Source organism: Poromitra crassiceps (assembly GCF_964638095.1).
Source record: "Poromitra crassiceps genome assembly, chromosome: 9".
NCBI lineage: Eukaryota > Metazoa > Chordata > Actinopteri > Beryciformes > Melamphaidae > Poromitra > Poromitra crassiceps.
The window spans coordinates 30919885-30939928 of NC_139630.1; the positions used below are offsets into that span (position 1 = coordinate 30919885).

Below are 20044 nucleotides of genomic sequence, written 5' to 3' on the forward strand. Positions count from 1 at the left end.
TGCTCTTTATGTTTCTTTTTTGTTTTTTCTATAGTTTTGCTTCCTTTCTCTTGTTTCTGTTACATTGCATACTTTGTACGAATTATTGTTGTTATTATTGGTTTTCTGAGGTAGAGACCAAGTATAAGATAGGGTTTCATGTCTCTACCTGCACATTGTTTTGTTGTTTTCATTTTGTCTGCCTATGTTTTTTTAAATGTGCAAAATAAACAAAAAGATCTGTAGTATATATGCAAATGAACAATGTTTAACTTCCCTCCATCTTGCCTGGACCATTCATTCACAGAACTTCCTGGGCTGCTTGAAAATCGACAAAGCCTATAGCATTGCAAAAAAGTATATCTTAATTCGTAATTTAATCTCCTTTTGAGTTGCTTTTAAAAGCTTACTTTTCTTAGAAAAAATGAAAATGGGTTAAGGTCACATGACATAATTATTCAGCTATTTTCTGCAGGGTGCAGCATAGGTATAAAATGTACTAAAAAATTTACTTCATGAACTGAATAAAGTTTGTGGTAGTCTGTAATTTATGTTGGTATATTCACATGATTTATGTTTGGTTTTCTTTCTTCTTTTTTCTTTTTTTTAGAATTTGTTTTTAAATTTTCACACTTGGCACGTTCCACTACCCCTCTCTACAAATGAGGGTGGACTCCTCCGCCTCTGTTTCACACACCAGGCCTGAATGAGGAATTGCCGAGTGCAGGCCCCAATGCTGGTAGGTAACAATAACAATGCAGTGAGAGACTACAATGAATAACATGTCCACAAACCAAACCCTACCACAACAACACAGTATTTGACTATATGGCCCTGTGACAGGTTCAATCCATCATGCTATAGTTTTCTCTTGCAGTTTTGTCAGGTAAAGGGGTTACTTGGATTCAGAAATCAGGGAAAGGGGATCCTGAAGCCAAAGAATTACGCTAACCACTGGGAACACCGTCAGCGGTTGACAGAGCTAAGGACCTCCAAGAAGGCCACCAGAGGGCGCTCCCCCGCCCATTCAGTCTGAACTTATAGGACCATGGCTTATACTTTGGAGAGCCAGTCTGCCCAGCCAGGAGCCAGGTGGTCTGCCCCCCATCCCCCCCTTCCCGCCACCCACACCAGGCTTGGTTGGAGTGGGCTGCCTTTTCAAGATGAGGCATCCAGGGTCCCAGCTGCTTGGCCTAATGCTCCTCCAGAGAGCAGAGGATTAAACAGAGAGGTAGAGACAGAAGGACAGACTAGGATGGAAAATGAAAGGAGATGGCAAAGCAGGAAAGTTAAAGCAGAAAAAAAGACGCATATAAATAGAGGAGGTTGTGTTGAAGCGGTTCTCCCCTCCCTGCCACAGGCATGCCGACGTCTCTGCCACAGGTGGTCGGTTCGACAGAATCCCTGTTAGAATTTGAGAACCTAGTTTTGAAAAGAGGCCAACATATCTGCATTGATACACACTCTCTCTGAGAGGTTTTTAATACAGTTGTGTTTGTTGTTTCTTTGTTCGATTTACAGTTATTCAAACAGGAGGAAAGCAGTAATACACTGGAGGAGAGACTACTGATCGCTGATATTTGATGCAGATATAAATTTGACCACAAGTGAACACAACATTCCCACACATCTTTGGTATCAGGGTTTGAAAGCCTCTGAAACATCATTTTGAGTAGACCAGGGGTTTTCAACTGGTGGTCCGTGAAGGCATTGCAGGTGGTCCCTGACCATGCATTCAATAATGTAGTTTCCATGTAATCTCAACCCCAATACCAGTGGTCCTCAAGTTACTTCTTACTCAGTTGAAAACCCCTGATTTAGAACATCAAAAGACACTAAAACTGAAAGATGGCAGTTTCAAACCTGGATCTATGGACAGCTAGGAAGACACTGCCAGAGGATCTCAGCCTATGTTCATGCCAGACTGTTCTCATTCACTGTTCATACTTATCCCAAAGTAATGCATTTGAACCAATTTCAACAAACAGCAGGGGGGCGATATAGGCACTAGGTGCGTTAAATAAATTGGTGGGCAGTAAGGGTGTTGTGGCGTGCCGTGCAGCACTGGCAGATGAGCATAATGCATTTGCCTTGGATGCCGGAGACCGTGGTTCGATTCCCAGCGGATGCCACATTTACATTCTTAATGAAAGTGTTTTTTTCTTATTTAACTATTATGACCAAACCCTAACCCTAACCAAGATGTTTTACTTGCCTAAAACATTACAGTAACAACCAACCTTTGGGACGTAATTCAACATTTTCCAATCTGGGGTGTTGCAAGGGCTTTTGCAGGCACACTGATCGCCTGAAGGAAAGCTACTTTTTGTAAGATATATACAGGTTCATGAGAATACATTGTTCAGGATCATAATGGGAGGTCCAAGAGATAACTTGTAGCCAGACCTCATTGAGCTGTAAAAACTAGCATTAAGATCTTAGAATCAGTGGGGGTGATGGAGGTAATGTGGTCCCATCTCCTGGACACAGCAAAAAGAAATGTACCTGTCGGAGATGGTGGAAGGGGCTTATGCTAGGACAGGAGTAGAGGGAGTGACAGTAATCCATAAATGATTAATGATTAAATAAATCAATTTTTTGAGACCAGCTGAGGAGAGGCAGGATCTGATTTTAGACTGGTTTGTTTGTTTTTTTAGCTCGAGGAAACTAAACAACCCTCTTCATGTGGACGTCAAAACCAAGACCTGAGTCAAATAAATGGATTGATTGAGTTGTTGTCATCGGAATAGCAATGAAAATGTATTATGTTAGTTAATGATGTCACCCAGAGGGAGCATGTCAATGGAAAACAACAAGGGGCCTAGGATCAAGCCCTGGGGAACACCAACTGAGATGCTCCTAGCCGAGGAAGCGCTGCCAATCACGACAATGTTTTCTATTAGCAAGATATGAATTAAACAGTTTGAGAGCTGCATCAGTTACTAGGACCCAATTTTGTAATTATTTTCATTTTCCATTTTTTGGTAATTTATTATTAGAAATACTAACAATAAAACAAAACAATAAAAGAGAATAATGAACAATTGCAGGGCTGTATAGACATTTTTATCACAATTCCAACATGTTAAGTGGACTGTATGGATGGGAAATATGAGGAAAGGGTATGGGTTACTTACTTACCTTTTAGCAGGGCTTTTACATGTCAAGGACCCCGGCCCGGCATAGATCCACCTTAGACCATGATGGACCTCTGTTTTATAAGATTTTGTCACCAGAAACCCAATCTGAGAAGAATTTTGTCATTAGAAATGACTTATAAGAGAATTATAGAATGGTGAGTACGGTGACATCTTTTTCCCTGTTGAGTGGTGCTTTATATATAAAAAAAAAATGATTCTGTGACAGATATGGTGGAAAAGGTTGATCTTATATGTAAATGCTATGAGAATTATTTTGCTCCTACTGGGTTTATTCCAGTAATGCTACATTAAGTGAGCTATTTCAGCAAAGTGTAAGACTATAACATCTGTTTGCCCAGTTATCCACATGAAGAGGGGAAACAAATGCACCAGCAAACTACTAGATGGCGTCAGGAATGCAGTGTGCATCACCAGCTGCTTTTTATAGTGTTAAAGTGTTTTATTTATTTATTTTCTACTTTCAAGTGGAAATGATTAGAAACACGATAAATGCATAGTGGAGGTTAATGTGTTGAACCACCAGATTAAAAAGCCTGCATTTCAATCATGACCCCCCCCCCTCCCTCTCTCCCTCTCTCTCTCTCTCTCTCTCCCTCTCTCTCTCTCTCTCTCTCTCTCTCTCTCTCTCTCTCTCTTTCCCTCACACACATATCTATGCTGATAGAGCTGGCAATTTGCTGACTGATGCAATTTCAACCAGAAATAACTCGGGGGCTGATTTCACCAATGTGTTCGTTATTCCTGATTTCTGTCCTCTACTCTTTTTTTTGCTTTTGCTTTTTTGTATCTAGTGGAATAGCCCTCCCTGTGTCACTGGCCATTTTGTCAGGCCTTGCTCACAGAGTTGGCATGCAGCCTCTCCCCAGAGGGTTTTCATATAGTCATCTTCCCTTGCTGATTACAAGTCCGCTCATCTGTGCTCCTCCACTCTGGAGCTCTCCATGGTGCTGAACCTGTCTTGAGTCACTTTAGCCACTAATTAGCATTTTTTGCCCATTTAGCCCTAATTACCTAATTCTAAAATCCAGTTCCATTCAGTCACCTGCAGGGGTGCCCTTTACACTTCCTGAAAGATTTAGCACGATCACAAGTAAAATGGCATAGCCAGTGGCCGAACACAATTCTGCTTGCTCGCTCACTCACTCACTCGCTCACTCACTCACTCACTCACATACATACACACACACACATACAGACACTTTGCATTCTTATTACTAGCGGAATACCTCTCTCCCAGGGTTGTCATAGTCCACTTCCATGGCTGATTCCAACTCGGCCCAGCTGTGCTCCTCTACTCAGGTGAGCTCCATCAGTAGCTAAAGAATGGAGCTCTCCATGGTGTTGAACCTGCATCGACTCATTTGGCCCACTAATTAGCCATTTTGCATTTAATCGGCCCTAATTGCCTAATTGAAAAATCCTGCTCCAGGTCATCTGCAGGGGTGCTCTTTACACTTCCTGAAAGATTCAGCATGATCGCATGTAAAATGGCATAGCTGTGGTCGAAAACAATTCCGCTCACTCACTCACTCACTCACTCACACACACACACACACGCACGCACGCACGCACGCATGCACGCACACACACACACACACACACACACACACACACACACACACACACCACACACCACACACCACACACCACACACACACACACACACACACACACACACACACACACACACACACACACACACACACACAGACTTTGCATTTGTATTATATAGGATCATTATAGGATTATCTAATATTCCTATAAGGACAGCTTTGCCGGATATTTGTATGCTTTTAAAATGTATTGTAGGATTATCTGCCTCAACATAACATACATGCATTTGATGGTGGGAGGAAACCAGGGCACCCAGAGGAAACCCACACAAACACTGGGAGAACATGCAAACTCCACACAGAAAGGACCTGGGATGGACCGGGGTTCGAACCCAAGACTGCTGTGAGGTGACAGTGCTAACCACTGAGCCACCGTGCCACTTCTAGAAATGATCAATAGCCTACACTGGCTGTCTAGTAAAACCAGTCTGAACTGAATCTGAGACATTTGGATTGTTCCGCACAATGATGAATGAAATCATTATCTTACAGGAGAATTTTAGTTTCCCCTGATGCTCTAAATGCTATTTTTGTGGAAAAGTCTGAAAACAGCACAAAATGTCATATTGGCAGCTTCAACACAAGAATATTGGTATTATTCTGGCATTTCCTTGGCATGAAAATGGCCAGCTTTATAGATATTAAACATTGGCACATTTGATTATTGTCTCTTCAATCTAAACACATAATTGTCCAAAACCAATAACCATATCAGTCAAGTCAAACTTTATATAAAGGGACATAGGAGCCTGGGTCAGAATGCATAACTTATAATCAATCATTCTTCTATGGGCTGAACTCAGTTTCCAGATTCATAACTTGGCTTAACATTAGAGGATTTAAACAATAGTGGGTTTTAGGGGCCTAAGAGGAAACAGACAAACAGACAGTCGAAAGGTGTAAATAGAATTATAACATTCACAGCTATTTCCGGGCATAGTTTTGAAAATCAGTTTCTGAAAGTGAGTCTTGGAAAAGTCATCGAGGGACATTTTGAAAGATGATATAACATCCTTACTGCAGATTATAAATCTGCAATTATTTCAAATGTGCATGGGCCAATGTCTTAACTTGATTTACATGATTGTAGACTGATTTTCCTTGATTTACATGATTGTAAATCATAATCACCCCCGCCCCCCTTTTGGAAATATCAATCTAAAACATTTAAACTTATTTTGGCCACCTTTGTGCAAAGAATGAATGAATTAATTAATTAATTTCTTTGTCGGCTGTTTTAGTTTCTTGTGGCTGTGTATTTTTTTCTGTTGGGTTTAGCTGCAAACATCAAACTACTATTATTAAAAGGTTTGATAACATCTCATTTTTACATTTTACCATTAAAAGGATCCTATTCATAAAACTGTTAGATGAGGGAAAATGCCTCTCAAATTTAAGAAAAGAGTGTAAGTGAAAAAGCTTTTACGTTATGACCCCTGCAGCGTTGGAAATCCACCAAAACACTTTAGTCTGTTTTTTTTGGCAGAAATAAGTTTAATCATAAATCTTTAGAAATTCAAAGTATAGGGTAGCTGAGTAGTTTCAAACTGCTCTGGAGAAGGTCTGTTGGCAACAGAAAAGGAATGTTGGCAAAATGACGTTTGAGTGCATGTTGCTGATAAAGAGCTGCGGATGCTCAGTAAAGCTTCTCTGCATGGCTGAATAAAGCTTTCAAAGGTTTCGTGGAAATGGACGTTCAAAAATAACAAACTGCTGAAAACCAACTGCTCTGTAAGCCACCTGTCAAACTAAAATGAAAATATATTCGAGATAGAATAAGGAGATAGAAAGTTTAGAAACCGTAAAGTACAATATGGTCACTATAAATTCAATATTCAGTATCACAACAGTATAAGAACATGTGATTATAGGAATATATAGCCTAGTGATAGTCAATATACTATAAATGCATTTGTAAGTTCATAAAGGAATACTAAAGTGATACAATTGAATCTATTGTATCACTTTAGTATCCCTATGTGTTAGAGGATTTAAAAAAGTCAATATGCTATAGACTTGTCACTTGCTATCATAATAATTGCATGTCCCCATAAACATGTTATAGTACGATTAGTATAATGATACCATATAGGTCAGGAGATATGTTAAAGTTATGGTTAAGGTCACTTTAAACTATGTATATGAATCTGGTCCTATTTATAGGATCTTTGCACCATAAAGTGCAAAGATCACAGAGTATAGCAATGACAGTATTGGAATATTATAGATTAACAAAGCAGGCTACAATAAGGTTAGCATAAACATACTATCAAGTACCGGCACACTTTGACTCCCCAAAGGAATGTTATGGTGATACTATGGTAAAAACAACTAAGTATAATAAAGTCTCCATAATTCACTAGTATGTTACAAGTGCCTATTATAAGAACAATAAAGGAGGTTAATCAAATCACAATTAAGTGCCATAAGGGCACTGAACACATTCAAAGTGTGTGATTGTGTGTGTGTGTGGGGGGGGGGGGGGGGGGGGGGGGGGGGGGACGACGACACACCCCTAAGTTTACTGTAACTTACTAGAGGAGAGCAATGATCAGTATTAGTTGTAAGAATATTATAGGAGATGGAAAAATCTAGATCACTATAAACTCACTAATAAGTATCATGCACATTAGTGATACAGGAGTTAACCACATTTAAGTACAATAAGATAGATAACTATAATGGCATGGGAGATCAAAGAAAAATCACCAGCTGTAGGCCACTGTAAACTCCTAGCCAATAGACATGGTGATACAGGTGATAAAGTATAATAAGATAACTATAACTTATGTGGCATAAAGGAGATTTTAAAATAATGTGATTTAAGGTCACTGTATAAACTCATTAGAAGTTCCTATAGTGATATAGGCCTATTATAAAGATTAAAAGAAAACTATACCATGAAGTACAAGTTATATATATCACTTTACTGAATAGTGTATCATACCTGCCTTGCCTCACCTGCAGCCATCTGAGCTGGATGGAAAATAATAATAATAATAATAATAATAAAAGAATATATATAATAAAAAGTATTTTCTCGTCTGGTCTCGTCTCGTCTCTTTCATCCTGTCTGTCTATCAGACTAGCTTCCCTGGTGGGACAGTTCACAGAGACGAATCTGCGGCTCATTTTAATGCCTCATTCAGAGAACAAATAGGCGGCATGACGCGCTGGTGAAGGGTCACCAGGCTATTGGCTGCACGTGGAGCTGTCCACTCATACAGTCAATTACCTGATGTAGGCCGTTTAGCAAACAACATGATTTATTTTACACTTTTTTTTTCTTTTTTTTTTGGACTGTTACAGTGTTATTATTAATTAATCGTCTATGAGAATGGATTAAATTAAAATAACGAATTTAGGCTTTGAAATGTTGTAATTGGACCGGTCAACAAAATATAAATAAACAGCCTAAATAAATAAAGTAGGCTAGCTCATAGGCTAACTGTATTGAGTCATAAGAATACTATAGTGTATCGTTTTCAACAATAATAAATATATTAAGCCTATGGGCCTATAAGCCATAGGAGGTAATAAATAGTTAAATAAATAAATAAATAAATAAATAAATAAATAAATAAATAAATAAATAAATAAATAAATAAATAAATAAATAAATAAATAAATAAATAAATAGAAAATATACTTGCATGCCAGCACAAGCAGAGAGCTTACACAAGCAAACAAAACATAGTTTGCATGGCACGGGCAGGGAGTTGAAAGAAAAATAAATTCCTTGTCAAGAAAAAAATAAAAAATAAAAACAAATAAAGCGCAGCAAGGCTTTTCTGTTGTTTGCAGCAAACACCTGCCGCAAAACATAACACTCAACCTGGATTAACAAATAAATGCTTTTAGTGCATTGATGACCCTTGTGTTTATGGTTCATGTTATATCAATATATGGAGGTTAAGGAGGTCAAATTATTTCGTGCATATAATATAAAAAGGAAATTGAATGAAACGGACTGAGACAACATGTAGGCATCAGAGGCAGAACTCACAAACAAAATAGCATCACATTAAAACATAAAAGCTAAGTTTTGACATCACGCAACAATAGCAGCAATAATGACGGCGTCACGGCGAGTATCCTCATAATATTAGATGGCTAATTATTAATATTCTTCTTCTCATATTGACAAATTTCACATAGGATATAGGCTATTCCAATGCTTAGGCTAAAAGTTCATCCTCTAATCATCATCTGACAGAGTGAAGGTGTTTCTCCACAGCATGCAAACCAAGCGGAAGAAAGTCTATACGTCCAAAGTCATTTCATTTTCTTCAACACTTGGCTCTATCATGTCAATGGCCATAGTTGGCTGCTGCCTGCTTGCTCCGCCCCTCCGTGTGTTTGTCTGCGAGTAATGAGTATACACCCGGCATGAGGGCAACTCGTCTTCCTTTCTCCAAACAAGCCGCTCAGCTGGACTCCTCGAAGGGATAAAACGAGGCTCTCCTACGGGGAGGGGGGAACCAGTAGGACCTAGTGGAACCATCAAGAACCAGACAAACCAGCATAGCCCGGGCGGGCTGCATCACCTGCAGGGGGCCAGTCACACCATGTCCCTGAGCCCTAAGCACTCCACTCCCTTCTCAGTGACAGACATTCTGAGCCCGGGGATGGAGGAGAGCTACCGCAGGTTCGGAGGCATGGACCCCGGCCCGGGGAGCCTCGGGGCCCCGCTGGGCGCCTACCGGCAGCCGCAGCACGTCTCTCAAACAACCATGGCCATTGACATGACAGAGGTGAGTGGAGAAAAAGGTCTGGATATACTTTGTTCTTTTGCTTGGCTTTAATACAGAGATGGACAGAGCGAGATGTGAAGAAACAATTCACTTTCAGATGATGATGAGGACCTGTTCAATGGAATTTATGAAATTATGATCTGCGATGGATATAGGCCTATTAGTCGTTTTATATAACCCGAATGAGGAACATCGAATAGATGAATAACTTCATCGTTTTCTCATTATGTCATATTTTCTGTCAGATTTTCAGTTGTTTATATTTATAAGCTACCAAGCTGGACATTTAGTTGCATTAACGTTTTCTTTGAAGTTGAAGGAGTTAAAGCCTGACAGCAGGTTATTGAAACTTCCATACCTTTTTTTTATATTGTCATCAAGCATGCAGTTTTCCTCCTTGCATCGGAGATGTTTTTAAAAGTCCAACTTTTAGGGTATTGTGTGCGAGTGTCTTGCGTTCTGCATCTGATGCCTGTTGTTCGTTTCATTCCATTTAATTTGAAATTATACGCACGAAATAATTTGACCTCCAGAAAACCTCCAGTTAACACAAACCATAACTTTAATAGATTCCGTTCTCAGTCTCGATCCGCGTCGCTCAAGCCCTCTAATTGGGAGCCGAGAATATATTCAAGTTTGAGTTTTGAAGGCTGGATGTTGAGGTTTGCTGCTAAAAAGGCTTTGCTGCACTTCATTTATTTCACAGGTTCAAAAAAAATCTATTTTGATTCCTTTGCAACAAACAAAAGCAGCCAAGAACATCTGCGCGAGTTTTCACATGGACGTTACTTTTTATTTATACTTTTATTTTAGATTTATTTTAACTTTTATTTTAACTCTTAACTCTTTTTTTTTAATGAAAATGCGCTCTGCTTGCAAGTAAATATTGTATATAGGCTAATGATTTTATATATATATATATATATATATATATATATATATATATATATATATATATATATATATATATATATATATATATATATATATAAGCTTTTATTTATTTTTGTTTTACCTCAGCTGATAATAATTCGGATAGCTTATTATATACTATTCTTTAATTATTATTATTATTATTATTATTATTATTATTATTATTATTATTATTATTATTATTATTACCTTTATTAGTATATTATTGAAAACGTTATGACTTACCCAAATAAGCTACTTTATTTATTTAGGCTATATATTTACAGTATTTATGTTGAGTAGATCTAATGCAATTTCAAAGTAATATCCCCAAAATTTAAATTCTCCGTGCTTTTTTCCCCATTCTCATAGATAAATTAATAACACTAACAGCCGAAAAAAAACATCCTGTTAGTAAACGGTAATTGACTAAGTTTTCTGTCGCAGCATCACCCGCACCATCATCACCATCACCACCACCTGTCGTCCTCTTCCTCCACCTCCTCCTCTTCTTCCTACCACCACATGCCGCATGCGGTGCCGCAGTTCGCCGGGGCAGTGAGCGGTTTCTGCGGGAGTGGCGGAGAACTGCCGTCCTACCAGGACACCGTGCGGAGCGGCGGGGCGGCATGGTACAGCAACCCCGAGCCCAGATACCCCACAAGTAAGACCTGGTCCAACTGTGTTTTTATATTTATTATTATTATTATTATTATTATCATTATTATTATTACTTTTTAGTTGGTATTTTTTATTATCATTATTTGATCACAATCATATAATATTCAGTGTTCTAAAACTGTCGTATATAGAAAACAATCTGAGGGATCATGAGACCGCAGGTCTTCTTATGCACAACTGTTCTTCCAGAGAATCCTATACCTATTGGAGCCTACTTGTTTGTATGCGGTATGTGAGATTGCAAACCTTGTTGTGTTTAATGGTATTTCAATTTCATATGCTATCACAATAATATTCCTGCAGTTATTATTATTATTATTATTAATAATAATAATAACTGTAATAATAATAATTAGGCTATTATTAATAATAATAATAACTGTATTCATACAGCAACTTTCAAAACAATGATGTGCTTTCCAATAAATAAAAGCATGGAATAAAAAAGGGAACAAAATAATAGAAAGTATATAAATCAAAATAGATCAAAATCCTTTTCCCCTCAGTTTCCAGATTCATGGGCCCGTCCTCCGGGATGTCCATGGGGGGGATGGTGGGCAGCCTGGCCGGGATGGACCCTGCCAAGGCGGCCATGGTGACGCTGCACGCGGCGCCGCGCAGGAAGCGGCGCGTGCTGTTCTCCCAGGCGCAGGTGTACGAGCTCGAGCGGCGCTTCAAGCAGCAGAAGTACCTGTCCGCCCCGGAGCGTGAACACCTGGCCGGCAGCATCCACCTCACCCCCACGCAGGTCAAGATCTGGTTCCAGAACCACCGCTACAAGGTTACACACTTTAACCAGTTTGATCATTCGAATAGGGGACACCGGGGATGACTGTAACACATTTTGTCTCAGTCCCTGTCTCAGTCTGATGGCTCTCCACTGGCGCTTTTGCCCGGGCTGGCCTGCACTGCACTAAACTTGCGAGGCAGGTGAATTCATGCGAGATTACAAGATCACAATCACACAACACCCATCTTGCCACACTCCAATCTATTGGTTTGAATCCAAACCTGACCACCAGTGGTTCCCACCAATCAGCGTCCAGATGCAGCTACAGCGTGAATTAGGTGTGACCCCAGCAGCAAGAAGCAAGCCTGTGATAGATGGTTCATCCAATCGCTTGCAGGTATTTTTGGAAAGTGCCTGCCCCCTTTAAAGGTTTCCCAAGCGAATTCCCAGATGGGTATAGCCTACTGGCCATGTGCGCCCACACCCAAAATGGACCTACTTCTATGTGGGGCAGCAGCAAGCCAGACCGGACACACCTTCAAGGGGGAAGCCCTGTTGTGCTGCAACACCGGTCATGTAATATATCAGCGTTCTGTCAGCACCTTGGGCGCTGAACAGAACAAACCCGGTAGCCTACCCTTGTGCAAATATGATACGGACGCACCATTAAACAAGCACTGTGCACCTGTTGGGGCGAGGCCAAGATCAAGTTATACCTTGCGAGGCACAGCAGGGTGAGGGTGCTTAGGGTTAGGCACAGGGGAAGGGTCTCTTAGGGTTAGGCACAGGGGAAGTGTCTCTTAGAGTTAGACACAGGGGAAGGGTCTCTTAGGGTTAGGCACAGGGGAAGGGTCTCTTAGAGTTAGACACAGGGGAAGGGTCTCTTAGGGTTAGGCACAGGGGAAGGGTCTCTTAGGGTTAGGCACAGGGGAAGTGTCTCTTAGAGTTAGGCACAGGGGAAGGGTGTCTTAGGGTTAGGCACAGGGGAAGGGTCTCTTAGAGTTAGACACAGGGGAAGGGTCTCTTAGGGTTAGGCACAGGGGAAGGGTCTCTTAGGGTTAGGCACAGGGGAAGGGTCTCTTAGGGTTAGGCACAGGGGAAGTGTCTCTTAGAGTTAGACACAGGGGAAGGGTGTCTTAGGGTTAGGCACAGGGGAAGGGTCTCTTAGAGTTAGACACAGGGGAAGGGTCTCTTAGGGTTAGGCACAGGGGAAGGGTCTCTTAGGGTTAGGCACAGGGGAAGGGTCTCTTAGGGTTAGGCACAGGGGAAGGGTCTCTTAGGGTTAGGCACAGGGGAAGGGTCTCTTAGGGTTAGGCACAGGGGAAGGGTCTCTTAGTGTTAGACACAGAGGAAGGGTCTCTTAGGGTTAGGCACAGGGGAAGGGTCTCTTAGGGTTAGGCACAGGGGAAGGGTCTCTTAGGGTTAGGGTTAGGGTTAGGGTTAGACACAGGGGAAGGGTCTCTTAGGGTTAGGCACAGTGGAAGGGTCTCTTAGGGTTAGGCACAGGGGAAGGGTCTCTTAGGGTTAGGGTTAGGGTTAGACACAGGGGAAGGGTCTCTTAGGGTTAGGCACAGTGGAAGGGTCTCTTAGGGTTAGGGTTAGGGTTAGACACAGGGGAAGGGTCTCTTAGGGTTAGGCACAGTGGAAGGGTCTCTTAGGGTTAGGGTTAGGGTTAGACACAGGGGAAGGGTCTCTTAGGGTTAGACACAGGGGAAGGGTCTCTTAGGGTTAGGCACAGGGGTCTCTTAAGGGCGGGACATACTCCAGGCGCGCTCCCAATCTCGAGGTAAATGACGTCATCGCAGCCGTGAGCACGTCACCAGATTTTTCTAGCAGTGCACAGCTCCCCTGGGAGCACTGCGCTTTGCAGGGAGAGACAGGAAGAGAAATTAAATGAAGTACACTGAGCCATGTTTTGACCACATTTCTTGACCCATGTGGTAAACTTTGATTTCCAACTGTTCGTTTTTAGTCATTTCAAGTAATGTGCTGTGTTGAGAGAGAGAGATCAACACAAATAGGCCTATTTACATTAAATAAAAAACAAGTTTGGTGGATTCTATTCATGTGCTGATATGCTCGTTAGAGAGTGAAACCGCAGTGAACACATAATGGCGTTCCATTGACTTTTCATGGGCCGTTCACTATACTATGTAAACAGCGGTGCTCTGCCCCAGTGCGGAGTGCGCACTGTACGCGGTCTGCGGAGCTCCGTCTCGCGTCACTTTCCTGGAGTATGTCCAAGCCTTTAGGGTTAGGCACAGGGGGGAGGGGGGTTAGGCTTAGGCCTAGGCACTGGTAGCCACTTGGTTAGGGTTTGGATATGGTGGGGGGCTTAGGGCCTCCAAGGTAGGACGACCTCCTCCGGAGGCGCTCTTTCGCCCTGGAAGACCAGCTGCAGCCTCCAACCCCACAGCGTAACTTGACCTTTGCCTGACGCCGACCAGGTGTGTCCGTGTTCGTTCCATCACATGGCCGGAGAACGGGCTGTGTGATGGAAATGCAAATCCAAGCCGGCCGGTCGTATGGAAAAGAGCCATGAGAGTTTTGGTGTTCGAGCTGTCTAAAAAATGACAAACACTTTTTTCAACTGTGTTAACTATCCCCACCACTATCAGCCATTATATTTCTAGCTATTGTAGAATAGTTGTTTGAAATGAGCATGGATGGAATTCATTACATTTGACTTGAAAGACTATGCTTTAATCTACAGGTTCTATCATTTCAACTCCAATTATATCAGCATTCATCAAAATATAAACTTGCTTAAAAAATTGCTTTGTTACCTCAAAATCTGTTTTTGGTTAGGGTAAAATCAGCATGTTTGCATCCATGAAACATGTGAGATCAGGAAGGCAGTGGTCGTGTGGAGTAGTAATCATAGGACTCTCGCTCAAGAGTGTCCAATTCATTTTAGTTCACGGGCCACACATGGGACGCAATTTGGTCAGAAGTGGGTCACACAAAGAAAATCAATGCATAATAACCTAGAACACCTCCGAATGTTCATTTCTTTTAGTGTAAAGAAATCTGTGCATTACAATGAATGGCAACTATTCTTCTCTATATTCAAGGGTAATGAAAATAGTTACCCTTTAGTGATGAATACAGAAAACATGAATAGGCTAATTCATATTGTAACTTGCTCCTGAAACCTCAACCCCATGCATTCCGATGAAAGGACGGGTGATGTTTCTTTTGGTCCACAAAACAGTACTGGATTTTCACGGCAAAACACCATTGCAGAATTCTCCTAAACAATTGAAGTGGATGGTGACCAACTTTCAAAGGTAAAAAAACAAAAACAAAACACGCTTCCATACTGCTCGTCTGAAATAATCCAAGTCTCCACAAGCCCTGAGATACCAAGTTAACTTGAAAATAGGTCATTTACACCCCGTTTTTAGCTGAAATCTTCACTGTAGCAGGCTACAGTAGCCATCCTTGTTGTTGGAGCACATGGCTACACTTGAGATCTCAGGGCTTCTGGAGACTTGGCTCATGCCAGATAGGGAGGATCTCAGGGCTTCTGGAGACTTGGCTCATGCCAGATAGGGAGTATGGATTTTTTTTTTTTTCAAATGAGAAAGTTGGTCATCATTCACTTGAATTGTTTAGGAGAATGCTGCAACTGTGTTTTGCTGTGAAACTCCAGCACTGTTTTGTGGACTAAAACAACTTCACACATCCTTCCATCAGCATGGGGGAAGAGTAGATACTGACTGAATTTGAACTTTTGGGTGAACTTATCGATTAAGGTCTTGGTTTGAAATGGGCATCACTTTCATCATTATAACTGATTTTAACAGCGAGTTATTAACTATCTCCCTCTTCATCCAACCAACCATCCTACATGAACCATCCAACCAACCAACCCAGATGAAGCGGCAGGCCAAGGACAAAGTGTCCCAGCAGCAGGAAGGCGGCAGAACGTCTCCGGTGATCACCAAGGACGGTAAAGGCTGCCGGACCGACTCCAGCGGCAGCTCTAACCCGAGTGGGAACCGGCAGAGCCACCCCCCCAGCCAGGCCATGGCCCCCCAGCAGAGCCACCCCTCGGGCCAGGCCCTGGCCACCCAGCAGCAGGTGCACCAGCTGTCCTCCACAGAGGAGCTGGAGGAACTGTCCCCCAGTCCTCCTCTGGGCCTGGGTCTCCACGGGCAGATCAACATCCAGACAGACGCGGCGCTCATTGAATACACCAACAGCATGATCAGCTCCAACCTACTGTACGGGAGAACTTGGTAGGAATAACGGGAAGGACAGCCGGGATGAAGGCCCATACGGTTCCTGTTCCCAAGTGGATTTCGGGAGAACCGAAACCAAACGGGCACTGGAAATTTAATCTATTAAATTCCTAACGCCTGATGGACCGTGCCTAACGATCCACTTCCTCTTGCAGTTGATGAATCAAGACACTCACTTCAGTGGTTTTGAGCAGGGAAGCCTCGGTGCAGGATAAACTGTTGAAGATATTGTAGATCCATGAACCTGAACTGTAGGGGAGACCGGGGGCAATTGTACAGTTTTTGGTTTTGATGTCATTACTCAAAAACCTCTTGAACTATTTGGATATGATTCTTATGTAGGTAACCTGTATCTGTGTTCTACTTGTTAACGGTCATCATTTTTTATAAGCAATGTTAAGAGTCACAATATTGATTGAAATGCTAGAAGTCAAATGTTACATTTACCTCCACATGCAGGGGCGATTGTAACTGCAGACGGGGCAATTGTAACAACACATGCAATAGTCATATAAACGCCAATGACCACAATAAACTCCCAAGAATATGAATATCACTGAACAATTAATTAATTAAATTAAAACTATAATTAACCATATAATTATACAAATATATAAAGACAAATATTTGTTCAATGTTCACCAGAGCATATGCAGTTTCATGCTTCTGTCTCATTTCTGATTGGTGCAATTTGAGATGTTACAATTGGCCCCAGTCTCCCCTATATTGCTAACAATATTTCAAGTGACTATTTTTTCTCTCAAAATGAAATATTGGCTAGTCTTCTTTTGTAAATTACAGAAATGTGACTGCTGCTGCATTTAAAGGGACAGCTCACCCTAAAATGCAAAATACATATTTTTCCTCTCACCTGTAGTGCTATTTATCCATTTAGAGTGTTTTGTGTTAGTTGCCTGAGTTTTGGAGATATTGTGCGTCGTGATTTCTGCCTTCTCTCCAATACAATGGAACTGGATGACACTCTGCTTGTGATGCTCAAAGCGCCAAAAAATGCATTTGAAAAACTCAACAGCAATGTCTCTTTACAGAATTCACGACCCGGTTACTCAAGATAATCCACAGACCTTGTTGTGAGCACTGTAGCCATGTAGGAACTATTTTCTTCCTACCAAACTACACCCTCTAGCTGCTAGCTAGTTCCTACATGAAACTGCAGCTAGCAGTAGAGAGAGCAGCAGCTAGCTAGCAGCTAGTGGGAGTAGTTTGGTCGAAAAAGAAAATAGTTCCTACTGCTTACAACAAGGTCTGTGGATTATCTTGGGTAACCAGGTCATGATTTCTGGAAAGAGACATTGTTGTTGATTTTTTTCAAATGTAATTTTTTGTGTGCAGTTCCATTGCATTGGAGATGAGGCAGAAATCTTTACAGCCATCTCCAAAACTCAGAAAATCACACCAGAAAAATCTAGATGGATAAATGGCACTACAGGAGGGTAAAAATATGTATTTTGGATTTTAGGGTGAGCTGTCCCTTTAAAGTGAAGCGAAACAGCAAATCTAGTTTTTGTGTGAGGAAATAGCTTATTGATAATTCAGGAAGAGCCTACAACCACACCTATATGCTTCCCTTTTATTTCTACAGCAACAAATTAAATTATTGCAGGTTTATATGAACTGAATTTGTTGCCTAATCTTTTCATTTGTCAAGTCATTATCACTGGAGGGCTCATGGAGGCGTGGTGAAGCTCTGAGAAGGCAGAGAGGACTGGGAAAGTGAATAGGCCAATTTTAATAAGACAAATACTATTCATTTTGGACAGGACAAAAGCTATTTTTCATAATTAAATTAACCATGTGCCGCTGAAATTAAGTCACCATGTACTGCTCATTTTAATTTGCTTATTAAATAAATGTTATTTTCAGTTTGGACAGAAACTTGGAGGTTTTTTGCTTCGATGGGTTTGCGTATAGCAAGTTGTTATTTTGTTTTTCAACTCAAAGATTTGACTTTTTACCATTTTACTGTGACAAGTCCATTTATAACCTGCAGTATAGAGTACGCCTACCTACACCCTCTTAGTGCGCCGTTAATGAATATTATCCAAAAAAGAGTTAATTTAATACAAAGTAAAAAGTATTCTGTAGCAGGATGATTGCAATTATAACTGAAATATGCAATTAAAAAAATAAATGACTTGCCACCATACAGTTTGTTCCGAAATCTTGAATATTTTGCGAGATTGACTTAAAAGTTGTATTTCTTATTTTTTTTGCTTTTGGTCAAAAACCATAGACTGAAACTTTGTCAATAATCAAATCATTTCTCTAAGTAGAAAAAAAATAAGCTTTGTTAACCAGAAGAATACCCAAGCAGAGAAAGAGAATCATCAGTTATTCTTTTATTTCACATGCTTCCAATTTTACACATGAAACAGTTTGGAGTTCTCTCTCTAAATAATACGATGACACATCGCTCCTTGACTCACTTGTATTTGACAACTTTTACAGCCGTTCATAAAACCACAGTACATAACACACCCAATTTTCAGAGGAATAAAAAGGGAAAAAATAATTCATTGTACAAGTAGACAATTGAAGGAGAAAACAAAAACAAAAAACAAGAACTCGTGTCCCGTAAAAATTATCGCCCACAAAGTCCAATTTGTGCGAATCTAACTCCAATTATACCTTCCTGCAGGGGGAGGAGGTGGGTAACCGCCCCTTCCAGAGCTGTAGCCCTAAAAAACAAACAAAAAATTATTATTATTAATAACAACAACAACAACAACAACAACAACAACAACAACAATAATAATAATAATAATAGAAACTCAGTCCAAACTTGTTACCAAACTGATCACTGGGCATTTTTGCATTTTGAGATACATTTAAAATAACAAAGAAACATACAATGCTGTATATACAATTTGTTAAATTAAGTGATTTAATTACACCATTGCAATTATTTAAATTGTTCAAAGCAATATCACAATGCATTTCCTTCTGTGGCTCAAATGGCAAATAAGGCTTTTAACATTCCCAGCATTCAAATCAAGTGCTTTGAAGACTTTTTTGCTGAATACAAACTTGAATTCATTGTGTACAATGCTGCTGTAGGGCTGAACGGTAATTCAATGTTATCCTTTATCAGTGGAATCATATGGTGATGATGTGGTGTTTTTTTTGGGAAATCATGACACAATTCTGCCCTCTGACGATAACAAGCACATCTCATTTAAAAACTGACTACATGAGGTATGGGAAGAAAATGATTCCTGGCGCTGATCGTGATATTGATTTCAACCAAATTGTCCAGCTCTACTGCGTCATATAAAAAAAACACTTTACAACATCTGTGTTTAATTTTTCTGATTGAAAAGTTGCTATTTGAATGGTTCCGTGGTCATTATTAGGGGTTGCATGAACTCGTCGACGTGAACACGTGTCCATACAACTATCGCGTCGACGCCTACCGGGGGACGTGGAGAAGTCGGCACGTGGTTGGAAGACTTGTGTTGCGCTCAAAGTGCTGCCCCAGCCCCCAGGCTGCAGCCTGCCAGAGCTGCTGCTCTTGTGTCTTTTTCACACATTTCTCCATATTTACGTTTTCTAGATTTATTTGGTAATAATCAAAGTAGTAAGCTACATTATTTGGCTTATAATATGTGGCTTCGCACGTTCGTTGTTGTTTTTCTCGCTGTTGGGAGTACTTTTATTTTTGCGAGTGGGTCCATTCTTTAGCCTACTAACGTTACAGGGATCGGCTGAGCTGTATTCAACTATAAAAACAGTAGGGATGGGCAACGGATTTAGAATTTTCGAATAATAGTTTTTATTATCAAGATCGACTTTTATTATTGAAAGTCGAAAATAGTTTATTATTGATCATTTTTTACCGGCGCCTGTCTCTTTAAGAGTCACGCGTTTGTCATGTGACGTTCGGAAGCAGAATGCTCTGGGCTCAGAGCAGCACCCAGTAGCTCTAGAAACGCTAGAAATGTAGTAG

The 20044-nt window shown here is 40.8% G+C and overlaps 2 protein-coding genes across 3 annotated transcripts in view; one reads left to right on the forward strand and one right to left on the reverse strand.

The window, feature by feature from the left end:
• Positions 1-9321: 9321 nt before the first annotated feature.
• On the forward strand, positions 9322-16078 carry LOC310782516 (homeobox protein Nkx-2.4-like; the record flags this gene model as incomplete). Its single annotated transcript, XM_083643192.1, has 4 exons — positions 9322-9507; positions 10867-11083; positions 11607-11881; positions 15710-16078. The coding sequence occupies 4 exons, from the start codon at positions 9322-9324 to the stop codon at positions 16076-16078; spliced, it is 1047 nt and encodes a 348-aa protein (XP_083499318.1).
• A 2351-nt stretch (positions 16079-18429) lies between these two features.
• xrn2 (5'-3' exoribonuclease 2) overlaps positions 18430-20044 on the reverse strand; it is a 55941-nt gene continuing 54326 nt past the window's right edge. For both annotated transcript variants that reach the window (XM_083642522.1, XM_083642521.1), the window contains one exon: positions 18430-18776. In XM_083642522.1, the coding sequence (XP_083498648.1) occupies positions 18711-18776 (66 nt within the window). In that variant the 3' untranslated portion in view covers positions 18430-18710. The remainder of the gene's footprint in view (positions 18777-20044) is intronic.